This window comes from Mus caroli, unplaced genomic scaffold (assembly GCF_978045245.1).
Source record: "Mus caroli unplaced genomic scaffold, Mus_caroli_1 scaffold_14, whole genome shotgun sequence".
NCBI classification, from domain to species: Eukaryota; Metazoa; Chordata; class Mammalia; order Rodentia; family Muridae; genus Mus; species Mus caroli.
This window is the reverse complement of record NW_028227269.1, coordinates 55,362,667-55,377,454: the sequence shown is the minus strand read 5'-3', so window position 1 is coordinate 55,377,454 and position 14,788 is coordinate 55,362,667. Positions and strand designations below refer to the sequence as shown.

The 14,788-nt window shown below is 40.6% G+C and overlaps 1 protein-coding gene across 2 annotated transcripts in view; it reads left to right on the top strand.

Annotated features, from left to right (window-relative positions):
* Nucleotides 1-479: 479 nt before the first annotated feature.
* The window catches only part of Slc25a21 (solute carrier family 25 member 21), a 490,501-nt gene continuing 476,192 nt past the window's right edge, over nt 480-14,788 (top strand). The window contains exon 1 of one of the 2 annotated variants that reach the window (XM_021179180.3): nt 480-1,006. In XM_021179180.3, the coding sequence (XP_021034839.1) occupies nt 940-1,006 (67 nt within the window). In that variant the 5' untranslated portion in view covers nt 480-939. The remainder of the gene's footprint in view (nt 1,007-14,788) is intronic. The other variant, XM_085830388.1, reaches the window with a different exon arrangement.

The window sequence follows — 14,788 nt, the reverse complement described above, 5'->3', positions numbered from 1 at the left end:
GGTGTGGTGAGCATTCTAAATATCTGACTCCTGTGTTTCTCTTATACTGCAGTTTGCACCTTGTGGTTCACTAACAGGCACTAACTGGTACTTTTGTCAGTGATTCTAAAGGGCTAGTGTGAGTAATTCCACATTTTGTAGAAAGAAATAAGCAGGATATTGGTGCTCCTCTTTCACGTCTACCTACTGTCCCTAACAGAGAACTGCTTAAAACAGGTTTCAAGGCCCTAAGCCCAAAGAACTCGGCTTTCTGACAAGTCTGTCATATTGTGCGCAGCATGGTGACCCTGTGAACTGGGCACAGGACACTTGAATAACAAGGCCTTTATGGTTTTCAGTAAGTAAAACTCAGTTTATTATGCATGAAATAAAAGTCCAAAACCACTTCCCCCGCACAGTTACTGCACTTTGTAAGTCAGATCTGCTCTGATCTAGTTGCCGTGGCCTTCAATTTCTGGTTGACTAACTTGGAGGAATTTCCTCACTATCCCTTCTTTTGAATAGTACCGTATTTTAGCCTGCCTGGAGGGCAAGGGTCGCCCGCGGCTACATCACAGTCGCCGCTAGCTAAGGCAGCCCTTAGATAAGCAGCCAGCTAAACAAACTCCGCAGTAGGTCTCGATAGGCAAATTCATAAGCCCCTATCTTGAAGCTCGAGCCTGACCCACCGAGCTAGGTCAAGTCTACCCAGCCCCCAGTTGTCAGTGTTCCCCCTCCGGCGCCCCGGTGGAAAGGGCAGCCTCAGGCAGCGCTGGGCAAGTTCGGACCCCCTCCGCCGACCTCGCGGCGACTCGGTGCCCGAACCGCCGCCTTTAGCTGGATCGCAGCCACACCGGGAAGAGTTCAGCCCCAGGACCGACGGGGCCCGGTCTCCATCGGCGGCGGCCTTCAGAGGAGCTCGCTCGGGCAACTTGGTCACCCGGTCCCCTGGTCGCGAAGATGTCGGCCCCCAACGTCAGCTTGCTGCACGAGACCTCCCGGCAGGTCGCGGCCGGAGGGTCTGCAGGTAAGGCTGTCCGCTCGCTCCCCGCGCGCCCGCCGCTCCTCCGCCGCACCGCCCGACAACTGTCCCCCAGGCTCGCCTTCCAACCGAAGTTTTGTGTGCGAGTGCGTCCTCCTAAATCTTCCACTCTGACTCCTCTGCGAAGAGCCGAGGAGGCGAGCAGCCGGCGGCGGCGGCTCTTTTGGGTGCAGTCCCCACTAGCTGCTCTGCTCTCAGGTTCCCGGGGTTCTCTGTTCCTAGAGTGGAGCACGAAAGGATTCGCCAGTCCCTGAAACTTACTGTGACTTTGAGAAAGCTTCCCACTCCCGTCCTTTTCTTCGCTTTGACAGCTATTTTACACAAAAAAGGATTCAGTGCCAGTTCGGTCTTAAGTTTCTTAGCAAGTTTCTTCCAAGCCCTAATAGGCTAAAGAGGATCTTAGCATAGCTCTCTTCGCAGGGATTCTTTATACTGTGCGTCTTGGGGATCTATGCATGCCATAAATATATTAAAATTAAACGCTCGTGCTAACAAATGTAAACACCTTTGATGTAATGGACTCACATTAATCTGTGGAGAGACTGTAATGATGTGGGAGAGACTTTACAAAAAGATCTGTTAAAACCAGCTTGGTAGTAATTACTGTCAAATGCAACTTGGAAGAAGTTGCTCGCCATTAAATTATGCGTATGCCTAATTTTTAATATTTTTAATATTAAGCTGTAACAAGTTCATAAGTTTGGTTATTTTAATAAATTATTATAACAATGATAAATAGTATTAAGATTGATTAAAAGATACTCAATATATACTTAGTAACATTTACTATTTACTTCCAAGAAAATATGAACTTTTAAATAATCGACTGCTTCAAGCTGTGAGTAGTTTTATGTCATGAACTAGCTGCATTTCAGGGGTATCAAAAGCATCCAGATATGTCACATAATTTGCACACTTTAACATGATACAGTTATGAATATGAAGAACACAGACATACACACACATATATATATATACATGCTTGACCATAGGGAAAGCGAAGTTGGTTAACATCCCAGGCTGTGCCCAGTGACTTACAGGTATCTCTGTTGGTTTGTATAATCACAACATGTATTAGGCACAGTTAAACTCAAAGACTGTTAAAATAGATCAGACCTAATCCTGTTTTTGCTGCATATTTCTGGATAAATATTTGGCACAGATGCATTTATGTTTTTTTGTTTTTGTTTTTTTTTTTTCGAGACAGGGTTTCTCTGTGTAGCCCTGGCTGTCCTGGAACTCACTCTGTAGACAGGCTGGACCCGAACTCAGAAATCTGCCTGCCTCTGCCTCCCGAGTGCTGGGATTACAGGCATGGGCCACCACGCCCGGCATTGCATTTATGTTATTATGCATCGTTATTAATGTAAATGGAATTAATCAGTTAACATGGCTTAATGTTAAGCCATTTATAAGATAACTTTAAAATCGGCTGGTTGATTCCTATAGTTTACATTGTGGCACTGTTGATAGGTAAGAAGGATAATAAATGTTTTCATCACTCTGAAGTCATATTTTCTTCTACTTGGCCTTTAAAAGCATAATAACAAAAATTAAATTTATTGAAGCTGTAGTAAAGTAGGCTGAGCCTATTACATTACTAGAGCAAGGGCCAGAAAGAAAAAGTAGAGTTTTTATAAAACTAGGGTGTATTTGGATCTCTAATACTAGACTTCTGATTACTGGTGCTAACATGTCTCTCTCTGTGAATTATCATGGTCTTCAGGTCGCAAAGGTCAATGTCGTCCTCTAAAAGAAAGTTCTCTTATGGAAAAAAAGTAAAGAAGTGGGAGTGGTTTATCAGGAAGAGAAAAGTGTCTCATGGTATTCAGGGTCTAGTGCCATTTATTCCCTTGAGCAACTAGAACACTCAGGAGAAAGCAGGATGCAATGTTTCTTCATCTTGTCTATGCCAGTGGGCCATTACCCTCAAGGCAGGACTGTGTGTGTCTAGTCCCCAGGGAGGCCACTAGAGGGTGATAGAACCTCTGGAACTAGAGTTACAGACAGCTGTGAGACACCAAGTAGGAATGGAAGTTTGGTCCTCCGAAAGATCTGAACCACTGAATTATTTCTCTAGCCCTTATCTTCCTTTGACAAAGAGACATCTCTTTGGCATTCTGCCAAGCAGACTGGTGCGCCATGCCAACTGCCTTCTGTGGAGATGTACAAGGGGGTAAGGGTGCCAATTTGACAGAGATATTTCACTATGTGGTCGTAGAGACTGGAGAAGGTTTTTGTTTTTTGTTTTCTCTCTCACAATTAACTGTTGCTTTGCGGTTTTCCTTCCATGTATTAGAATTTGGTTTCCAACAGCTTCCAAGTATTCACGCTCCTGAATGATCTTCCTGGGGGCAGGGGTGGGAGGGAACTTGTAATTTTATTTTTAGTTCAAAATCCTAGTAATAGACTCAAAATTACCCAAATAGGAACCCACCTCTATCAATTAACAATAATCGCCTGTCCCCATTGGATGGGTGGTACAAACAGCTTGGAGATTCTCAAAGAAAAGCAGGAAAAAAAAGTAGATACACCATGAAAAGATTAATATATGTATATTATAATACATCACTCTTTTATTACAAGAGGGCTTGTGACATTTGCATTTATTTTTTAAAGATTTATTTATTTTATGTATAGGAGTGTACACTATAGCTGTACAGATAGCTGTGAGCCTTCATCTGGTTGTTGGAATTGAATTGAGGATCTCTGCTCCCTCTCTCTGGTCAGCCCCACTCGCTCAGTCCCTGCTCGCTCTGGCCCAAAGATTTATTTATTATTATTAATAAAGTACACCGTAGCTGCCTTTAGACACCCCAGAAGAGGGCATCAGATCTCAATAAGAATGGTTGTGAGCCACCACGTGGTTGCTGGGATTTGAATTCAGGACTTTCAGAAGAACAGTCAGTGCTCTTACCCACTGAGCCATCTCACCAGCCCCCAATATTTTCATTTAAAGACTGGAGGTATGCTTAGCAGCTGTTAACATGCATCTAATAGCATATATCTAAAACCTCTGTTAGGGTGTGCCATTATAGCTAGACCTTGCAGAATAGATAGAGCTTGCTACTAGTGACAACTATGTTTTGAATAAGCATAGCAAGCTTAGAAAGGAGGAATATAAAATATATAGTATATATAGGGGCATCAGGCAGTGAAATGGAGCTGAATCCTGTGTTTAAGGATATTAAATTGAATTAATGGATTGGTGGCCTTGGCAAGATCCTCCCCAGCTAAATTTAGATCCAGGAAGGGTGGTACACACCTGGAGACAGACATGAAAATCTCTGAGTTCAAGGTCAATTTACAGAGCAAGATCCAGGACAGCCAAGCTTTGGCATTGAAGGAGTTGGAAAAGAGGAAGCTAGTGATGTAAGAGAACAAGGGAACCATGTTCCAGCTCCTGCAAGCAGCACCTTTAATCCCAACACTTGGGAAGCAGAGGCAGGCAATTAACTCTCAGTTGAATTCCAGGCCAGCCTGGTCTATATAGTGAGACTCTAAAAAGGAAAAAAATGAATAAAAAGAAAAAGGGAAAAAAAAGTTCTCCCATAAACAAATAAAAAGCAATAAACAAAGAAGAAATATATAGTGGCATCTAGAAATTTGTTTAAAATGTTGGACTTCAGGCTTCCAAGTATGACTGACTGTACTGAATCTACATTCTAGGTAGGCTTCAGGTTATTGGCTTGTATTTTTATTTTAAAAGTACTGTGTTAGATCTTTGAGCAAAAGCACTCCCCAGAGTGAGAGGGCACAATTCTTATGGCAGAGGATTGCAAGTAAAATGTTTTTGGCTTTCACTGTGGATGAGAGTGGGCATGGAGGTGGGAAGAGAACGGATTGTGTAGCCTCTATAATGTACCCCTGTGTTGGCTTCCAGGGATACCTTCCATCCTTTATATTTCATTTGGTTCTGTTAAATAAGCTGTCGGCACTTTTATTTCCAGTGCCTGGCATATGTGCCTCTTGCTTTTCCCTCTCTCTGTTGAAATATTGACCACTTCCCTGGCTTGAGAATACCCTCTCCCTAATATTTTGCAAGTGATTTCCTCTTTAGGTTCTTCCAGCTTTAACATTCTCATTAACATGCAAATATGCAAATGTTAAACTAGCTAATGTCTATTGAATGCTAAATGCCAGTCAGCCCTGTGCTAAGGCCTATTGAATGTTAAGTGCCAATCAGTTCTAGGCTAAGGCCTTATCTTAGTTTAGATTACTAAACTAATTAAACTAGATTACTAGTTTAGATGACAAAACACCATCAACAAAAACCATTTGGGGAGGAAAGGTCTCACTTGGTTTATATTTCCATATTACTGTTCATTATTGAAGGAAGTCAGGGCAGGAACCTAGAGGCAGGAACTGATAGGAGGCCATGGAGGGCTACAGCTTACTTGGCTTGCTCAACCTACTTTGTTAGAGCACCCAGGACAACCAATCCAGGGGTGGTTCCACCCATAATGGTCTGGGCCCTCCTCCATCAATCGCTAATTAAGAAAATGCTCTACAGACTTTTCTACAGCTCAATCTTTTTTTTTTTTTTTTTTTTTGTTTTTTTGAGACAGGGTTTCTCTGTATAGCCCTGGCCTGTGCTGGAACTCACTTTGTAGACCAGGCTGGCCTCAAACTCAGAAATCTGCCTGCCTCTGCCTCCCGAGTACTGGGATTACAGGCGTGCACCACCACGCCCGGCTGTCTACAGCTCAATCTTATGGAGACATTTTTTCAATAGCGGCTTTTCTCCTCTCAGATGACTCTAGCCTATGTCAAGTTAACAAAATTAGCCAGCAGATGCCCACTGAGTGTGTAATGCCAGTCAGTTCTATGCTTCTCAGGAATTCATATCTTTAATCTCATGACTCCAGAAGGCAGATGACATCACAATTGCCATCACAGAAGAAGGAACTGACACACAGCGTTAGAGGGCTCATGCATGCACCCAATTACTCTCTGTTGCTCCTATTAATGCACATTTCTTAAAGAGCACTTATCTACAAGTACAATTCTTTAAATGTGTTCACGCAATATCATCCTTATCTAGAGCCAACATGATTCACTTTTATCCAAAATAAACTCCATTTATTTTAGTGGCAATTCACTCAGCGCATCCAACTGCAGCTGGGCACATTTTGGACTGAAAAGGGGCTCTGGTTGAGGGCCGAGGAGCCCGTGCTCAGCATTGGATTATCCTAAAGCTCTGCTTTATTATTATTTTCTTCTTTTCCCCTGCTACTTACAAATCTACCTAGGATTATCAGCAAGCATGACGAAAACAATCTCAGAATTCCTCACACCGGTTTGACTCCTAACATCCTTAGATTCAAATGAGTTCTAGGTGGCTTCTCCATCATTTACCCGGTCAGCTCTTCCTGGGTTCTAGGACCACTTGAGTCACTTCAGACAGAACCCTCTTCCTTATCCTCTTCTAAATGAAGATTTATTTTATTATTTTCAGTTATGCATATGTGTGTGGTCTGTGTATGGGCACGTGCACATGAAGGCCAGAGGCCTGGGATTTGGCCAAAGCGGGTGCTGGGGATGGAATTTCCACAGAAGTAGTTTATTCTTTTAACTGCTGAGCCTTCTCTCCAGCTCTGCTTCTTCTTTGTTAATAGTTTGTGCCCCTCTACATGTTCTAAAAGTCCATGGGGTTGTTCTTTTCTTTTTTCTTTCTTTTTTTTCTTTTTTTTTTTTTTTTTTTTTTTTGGTTTTTCGAGACAGGGTTTCTCTGTAGCCCTGGCTGTCCTGGAACTCACTCTGTAGACCAGGCTGGCCTCGAACTCAGAAATCCACCTGCCTCTGCCTCCCGAGTGCTGGGATTAAAGGCGTGTGCCACCACGCCGGGCGGTTTTTTGTTTGTTTGTTTGTTTGTTTGTTTCTTTTTTCTTTTTTTTTTTATTTTTCTCTCTCCACGTCACATATGATCCTTTCTGGTCCACTCAGATGCTTATTTACCCCAAACTCTCTTATTGACCCAAATTCAGAATCTCTGGAGTGCTGCGATGAAGTTGCACTGGCATCCTAGGAAGTCTTTCTCTTACAGGGGCCTGTTCGGTTTTCTTGTAAATTTACCAGTAGACTATACACACCCTTTCACGTTGGCAAACTTGGGGGGCCTCTGCAGTCTCTCAGAAACTTCCTCCTCAAGATTTCCAGCCCTACCCATAATGCTGCCCTAGACCTTATTCCTCCTGCGGTGGGTCACTGGGCTGGGAGGACACCAATTCTCCAACCAATTCTCTTTGTTCACCTACCCCAGCCTCATCCTGGTCCTTCGTGATTTGTAGGTATACATCCCATTCTTCATCCTCTACCTTGTATACATCTCTTCGGTTGAAATGAACTGTTCTGGAAAAAAAGAGTTTTCCAATTTTGTGTTAAGTACAGTTCAAGTACTTTGTAAATTGTAATCTCCTTAACAACCTTTTAGCAAATGAGTAAAGTGTCAGACCCTTCTGGGAGGGGAAACCCGAGATTCATGATTGGGCTTCAAGAGATTAATTCTGAGAGCATTTAAAATTATTTCTTATTCTAACAGGGAGAAAGTATGAGATTTTCAACCACAAATGGCTAAAATGATGTGGAAAAATTTTAAATCTTTTTTTTTTTTAAAGATTGGATCTTTTAATATCTTAAATGTTTATTTTTCATAGTATTTTTCCATTTTTATTCTATTGTAATGGTTTGAATATACTTAAAGGTGATGCATTAATGGTACATATCCTAGACGTCTTCTGGATTTTAATTTGTAGTAGGTAATAAAAGGGCTGATACACCAGGGGGTAGTCAAGCTTACATTTTTGATCAAGGAAATTTCTTTTTTAGAATGAGTGCAAAGGGGGCACACATGTGATTTGGATAAATGACACCTTTGGAAATTCGGGATTTGAGGAACTATAATTGTTTGATAATAAATAGCAGGTTGTAGTGAAACAGGTGAGCCCTTGTGACACATCAAAGGGAGGCTGGAACCCATTATCTGGATAATTAGGGAGAAAAAAAATTCCCCCTTATTTTAACCACAGAGGAGGAAGCAACCCTATTGCTCAAATTAATTATAAAATACCTTTAAGGGGTGTATGTTAATTATGAGTAGTTTTGTCTCTCTTTAGGAAAATCTAGTCTTCAAGAATATGCATTAAAGAACAAAACCAGGAGCTGAGTATCTACACTCGAAGAATTTCTCATTTTATTCTTGTGAATGAGATTTTAGAAGCTTTGCTACTGTCAGTATGTGGGCATTACTCAGTTGACATAAAACAACTTTCCCCAATGTTTTAGAATCAGGCTGCTAAATCAGCCCTTGTTCTCCCTTCCACCAGCTTGACCACAGAGGCTAACTCGTACAACGTTCATTTATTCTTGGCTCCACTTCCAAAGAGAGAAGTCATCACAGGTTCTAATAATTCTTAAGAATGAACTGCAACAGTACTAAGAACAACGTTTTATTTCAACTACTTAGTAAATAATGTGAAAAAAAATATTTCTGGGTCTAAAATCTTTGCCACTTCTCATAGCAATGTAATTTAATATTTCAGAATTCCAAAATCAAAAAAAAAAGATGCTACAAATCATTACCAAATACCTAAAACCTTTTTATTCCATTTCATTTTCTATTGTGCATGTGTGCATGTGTGTTTCTATTGTGTACATGCAGGTCCATGTAAGTCATGTGTCATGGCATGCAGATAGCAATTAGAGGACAACTTGCAAGAGTGGGGTATTCACTATTTAGTGGGTCCAAAGGATCGAACTCAGGCCACCAGGCTTGTCCTTCAGCCACATCCTGGCCCATTTTCAGATATCTTTATGATTTAAGTAGTGATGTCTTTAAAGTGTAAATGAAAAAAGACTGAATGAAAGGAACGAGATTCTGAAACTCCTACCTGAATTTCACACTAGAAGTAGACTGAATTCTTTCTTCTTTGTAGTGGTGATGTTTGAACTCTGGGCTTCCCATCACTGAACTGCATCCCTAGACTGTACTTGGACTTTCTCATCAGTGTCTCTTATCCCCTGGCTTTCATTCTGACATTGGTGTTATATCTAAACTGGAAAATTGTTATTTTTCAAGGAACTAGAATGTCTAAATTGTTGCAGTGTAGATGGTCGCTAGATCCTGATATGATCATAATTTTTATGCCTTAAAGATTCTTTAAGATCTGCATATCTTGGTTGTTTTTATTTTGATACAGGCTTATGTTAACTTGCTAGTGCTGACAAAACAACATCACGGGACGTTTATCCTTTCAAAATATTTGGGGCTAGAAGTCCAAAATGAGGGTTGTCAAGGCAGTCACTGTATGCTTCTCTTTCCTTCAGTCCTTGATTGTAGATTTGTTTGTCCAGTGTCTGAATCCATCCTCACACGACACCTTCTTCACACCAGTCTCTGTGTTTATGTCCAGATTCCCCAGCTTAGAAATCCCACTCTAATCCTGTACGTCCTCTTCATCTGCAAAGCTTTAGCCACAAAACTTTATTTTCGAATAAGGAAGGCCACATTCACTGACACCAAGGATTTGCACTTAAACATATCTCCCCTTCCCCCCTCACATACACATATATATGCACATACGTGTGTCGTGAATGTGCACATGGTGTGAGTACTATCACCCCTTCAGGAGTGTGAACCAGAGTTTGACCTTGGTGTCCTCCTCTGTCGATCTCCACCTTAGTTTTTGAGACAGGGTCTCTGACTGAACCTGATGACACTGTTTGGCCTGATGGTCTCTCTCCTGTCCCCTGAGATTCCAGAAAAGTGGCCTCTCACACACAGTTTTTCCCTGAAGGCTGAGGATTCAAATGCAGGTCCCCACGCTTGCCACATATGGAGTCAGTACCCCAGCTTCCTGGTATAGGAGCTCAGGTGGTCTCACGCTTCCCTTATATTGCGTTTCTCAAGGTCATATCTCATACCTCAATCTGGTTTTATGGTCTTTGTTCTTCCATTTCAACCTCTCTGAAAGTATTCTCACTTGATCTTCAACTTAGTATAATTGGTGGGTGTATTTTTACTCTTTTTGCTGAAAATTTTACCTGCCATTTTTCACATTTTTCATTCTCAACTTTATCTCATCATTGTAGGATTTCACACCTTTTTAAAATTTTCCCTTAATGTTGTTCTTGTGGTCCGTTTACAACCTTCTTCCTTTCTTTCTTTTGTTTTTTTTTTTTTTTTGAGACAGGGTTTCTCTTTGTAGCCCTGGCTGTCCTGGAACTCACTCTGTAGACCAGGCTGTCCTCGAACTCAGAAATCCACCTGCTTCTGCTTCTCAAGTGCTGGGATTAAAGGCATGTGCCACCACTGCCTGGCTACAACCGTCTTCCTATTTGCTCATTCATTTATTTTGACAGGATCTGTCTCAATCTGTAGCTGGGGCTGCCAGGCTTCTCACGATGCATGAGACTGGCCTTGAGTTTGTGGCAGTTCTGTAGTCTGCCTCCAGAGTTCAGATTTTTGCTGCTGTACCCAGTTTCTGAGTCCTTCACTGTCTCCCTTGCTGACTCTCCAGGCTTGTCTGTTACCGTCTTGGTAAAGGCCATCTGCCCTCTGGCTGACTTGTAACTCCTTACAGTGACTCCCAGGTCTATGTCTGCAACTCTGTTATTCCTCGAAGAGTGCCATTTATATTTTTAAAATATAATATTAATTTTTTGAGAAGTTCATGCATGCATATGATGTAGTTTGAACAGCCCGCCAGTTCTCTTTTCCCCACTCTTCCCAGATCACCCTTCACTTTCTACCCACGCCCACCTCTTGTCTTTAACCTGCTGAACTGAATTTGTGCCGCCTTACACTGATGGGAACTGGCCACACCCTTAACTTTTTGCTTCCTCCTACCGGAAGCTATCGGCTGCTCAGGGCTCCTTAGCTAGATGAGCGGGCTGATGAGCCACTCCCATCCACGTTGTACTTTTGCAGAGCCACACTGCTAAAGTATGCGATAGAAATTGATACTTGGTTAGGACTCTAGTGATTCTCAAAGACAATCTAGAAGTGTATTTTGAAATTACCACCTCAAATGCTACTTTCTCTTGTTGTATGGTTGTATTCATTGTGATTTTTGACTTCAGTCATTTTCATACTTTTTGCCAACTCAAGTAGTCATAAATGGATTGTATGTGTTTACTTAGCTGGGTAGATATTTTGTAGTTATCATAGTCAATAAGCATGATAAAATTAATAAAAACTGATAAGACAAATCTTATCTTCTTGAGTGCTGATAACACTTACTATTTACTGTGTTCACTTTGCTTAAATCACCTGTGTTAATTTGTGATTTCTTTTTTTTTTTGGTTTTTCAAGACAGGGTTTCTCTGTATAGCCCTGGCTGTCCTGGAACTCACTCTGTAGACCAGGCTGGCCTCGAACTCAGAAATCCGCCTGCCTCTGCCTCCCGAGTGCTGGGATTAAAGGCGTGCGCCACCACGCCCGGCAATTTGTGATTTCTTAAATAGGAGGAAAGTAAATCTCTGAGAAATGCTGTTTGTTCAAGATTAGTGACAAAGCATAGAACCCAAATTCTGCATTCTCTCTCTCTCTCTCTCTTATCTATCTATCTATCTATCTATCTATCTATCTATCTATCTATCTATCTATCATCTATATAACATCTATCTGTCTGTCTGTCTATCTATCTATCTTAATTTTTTTCACAGCTCAAACTCTCAGCTGCTGCTCTACACTCCGTAGGGTGCAGTGTGGGTTGAGAATGCTGCTTTGGGAAGTTGACTAGAGCAGAACATTACAGGATCTTTAAATATCAGACCTTAGCTCACGTGTGAGTCACCTTGCACAGAACAGATCTCAAGTATTTCACTTCTGTTGTCCAATACATATGCTTAGTTAAGGCTCTTCTAAGCCTTATCATCATATGTCATTCATGAAACCCTTATCCAACCAAGTAAGACGCATGCATGCCTTACTGTAAGATCTTCCCTACAGAACACACTGAAGCTTAGCCATGAGAAGGGAAAGAACCTTAAGTTTTTGAAGTGTGTGTATTTTCAACCCCCTACCCCCAGAATAATAGTAGCCAGTTTGTGTTAGATGAAAGAGTGGACTTAGCTTTTTGTATATAAGACCTATAGTATCGTAGAGTGAATATATATCTTCCTCTTCTGTGTTTTTATTTTTTAACAGAATTAGATGACATCCACAGTGAAATTATGCCCACAAAGAGTTTTATAGGATGAACGCATTAGGGAGAGAAAAGATGATTATTAGCATGCTAATATTTCTTCATTATTTATGGACCACAAAGAGTGAAACAATTGTAGAAAAGTGTTGTTTCTTTTTTGTTGTTGTTGCTGCTGTTATTGTTATTTTGGAAAATTATTGTAGTGAAACATGAAAGCACTTTGCTATAACCTAATACTATCTCCTGAGGTTCGAGGGTGAACAGGATTAATTTTGAGCTTTCTAGGAGGGCTAGAGGATCACAGTCATTCCTATCAAAATCTAAACCAATCCTTCTCTACTCATGCAGACCTATAGATGGCGCTGTCTTCCTATGACTTAGATGAATTGCTTAAGAAACAAGGTAGATTTAGATCTAGAGATGCTTACTTCTAATTAGACTCCATCATCACAAAGCATTTGGTACAGATTCATTCCTTCAGATGCCTTGCAGAGAATCTAGAACACTCTATAGTTGAAAGATACAAAGGACTATATTTTAGAATTAAAGCTTTCTTTAGTTAGAATTAAAGTATGGTTTTCAGTTATGTGTGGGAAAATAAGCTAGATGTAGAAATAGAAAAACCATTTCTATTTACTATAATATTGATTTTTTTTAATGGAAGTTTTTGCGATGTAATCCTGGGTCCAAAATTGTTGATCAATTTGAATAAATATCATATAGATTTTTTTAAAGATGTTATAGGTCACTTGAAACTTCTGGATTCTGTAACTGGGTTTTTCAAGGTTTTCATAGCTAGAGGGTGCATTATGGTATTAGTAAATTATAAACTTCGTCAGCAAGATCAGGAGTACCGAGTACACAGCTGTTTTATTTTTGCATCAGAGTCAGCTTTTGAGGATGTTTCTTGTTTTAAAGCAGTGGCATTTACCATAAGAAATTGAAGACATTGTGAATAATAATTGTCCTTAAATATAAATTTCAAATAAAAAATTACATTGATTCATACTGGGTTGTAAATTTTGTTTGTTAGGAAATACTGAACGTTGGTTTCTGTAAACACACCTTTAGCCACATGATGGCAGTACAGCTTTTTTTATGGCTTTTTAGTTTAATGATTATGAAATTAAACTTTTTCATCCTTTCTTAGTGAGAAATGCATGTGGGTAAGGGGTTTTGAGACAATTGTAATGAGGATAAATTCTGAAGGTGCTTAATAAAAGAAGGTAGAAGAGATTGGTTAGCAATTTGCTTATTGATTGATTGATTGATTGATGAGGCAGTTTTTAGTTGTAGTAAGAAACCATACTCTTCAAAATTGGGACTTTGATAATACCAAAGTGGTAAGTCTATTGGGAGTTTTCTCCCAGACAGCAATCAGCTCTCACCAGCACCTTGTTTGCTGATAAGCATTCAGTGGCTGCTGTTTAGATTAGAAGCTCAGCAGAGAGAAAGGGAAGAATGTAAGAACAAACCTAGAGATCTGGCATTCAAGTTCAAAAACAAAGCAGCAGCACTGTCTTTAATGCCAGTGTAAATGTTGTTGGATTTACATGTTCTGTAGTTAGAAGGTCCATCTGCCCTGTCAATAGCTATAAACTAATATCATATGAACTTACAATTTCTTCATGTCTACACTTACATCATATGCAATATATAATGTACAAAATTATTTTCAGTCTTCAAGTGTGTTTTCCACCATTACTTTGGTTTTTATGTTTGTTTGTTTGTTTCCTCCATTAGCTGAAAACCTTGCATGGTGAAGATCCTGCAAAGAGAGACTGCCTGTTTGGTAGAGATTGTATTTTCTTTATTTTGTGTCTCCTGGACAGCAAGTGGCTGGCTGACATCCACTCAGTTAATGTAGTGTTTTCTATAGAGCAATACAATTCCATGTTTATGTGTCTTTGTCTCTGCAGAATGACTATGTCAGCAGTAAAGAAAATAACTCCTGCTCTGGTGGCTCGGAGCCCGTTCACGACAGCCTAGCTTTCCTTGAGGGAACAGTCGGTGTTTGTTTGTTTGCTTTTTTTTTTTTTTGCTTTTTGCCAACTTCAAAACCTTTTGGTTTTGGAGCTAGGGTATATCTAAATGAGAGTGATTCTGTGTTAGCCAATGTGATTTGCTCTCTCTAAAGGAATGTCTGATATGTCATTGATAAAAGACTTAAGGTTGTTTGTATGCAAATATACACAGAAATGCTTTCTTTTCTTTCTTTTTCTTTTCTTTCTTTCTCTTTTTGGTTTTTCGAGACACAATTTCTCTGTGTAGCTCTAGCTGTCCTGGAACTCACTTTGTAGACTAGGCTGGCCTCGAACTCAGAAATCTGCCTGCCTCTGCCTCCTGAGTGCTGGGATTAAAGGCATGCATCACCACCGCCTGGCATACAGAAATGCTTTCTATTGTAAACTATTTTCTACATTCTATTACTTAAATAATTAGGAGGGGAGTATACAGTTTTGTAAAGTCTCTCTCTCTCTCTCTCTCTCTCTTGCTTTTTTTTCGAGAAAGGTCTCTGTATAGCCTTGGCTGTCCTGAAACTCACTCTGTAGACCAGACTGTCCTCGAACTCAGAAATCTGCCTGCCTCTAACTCCCGGTGCTGGGATTAAAGGCGTGCG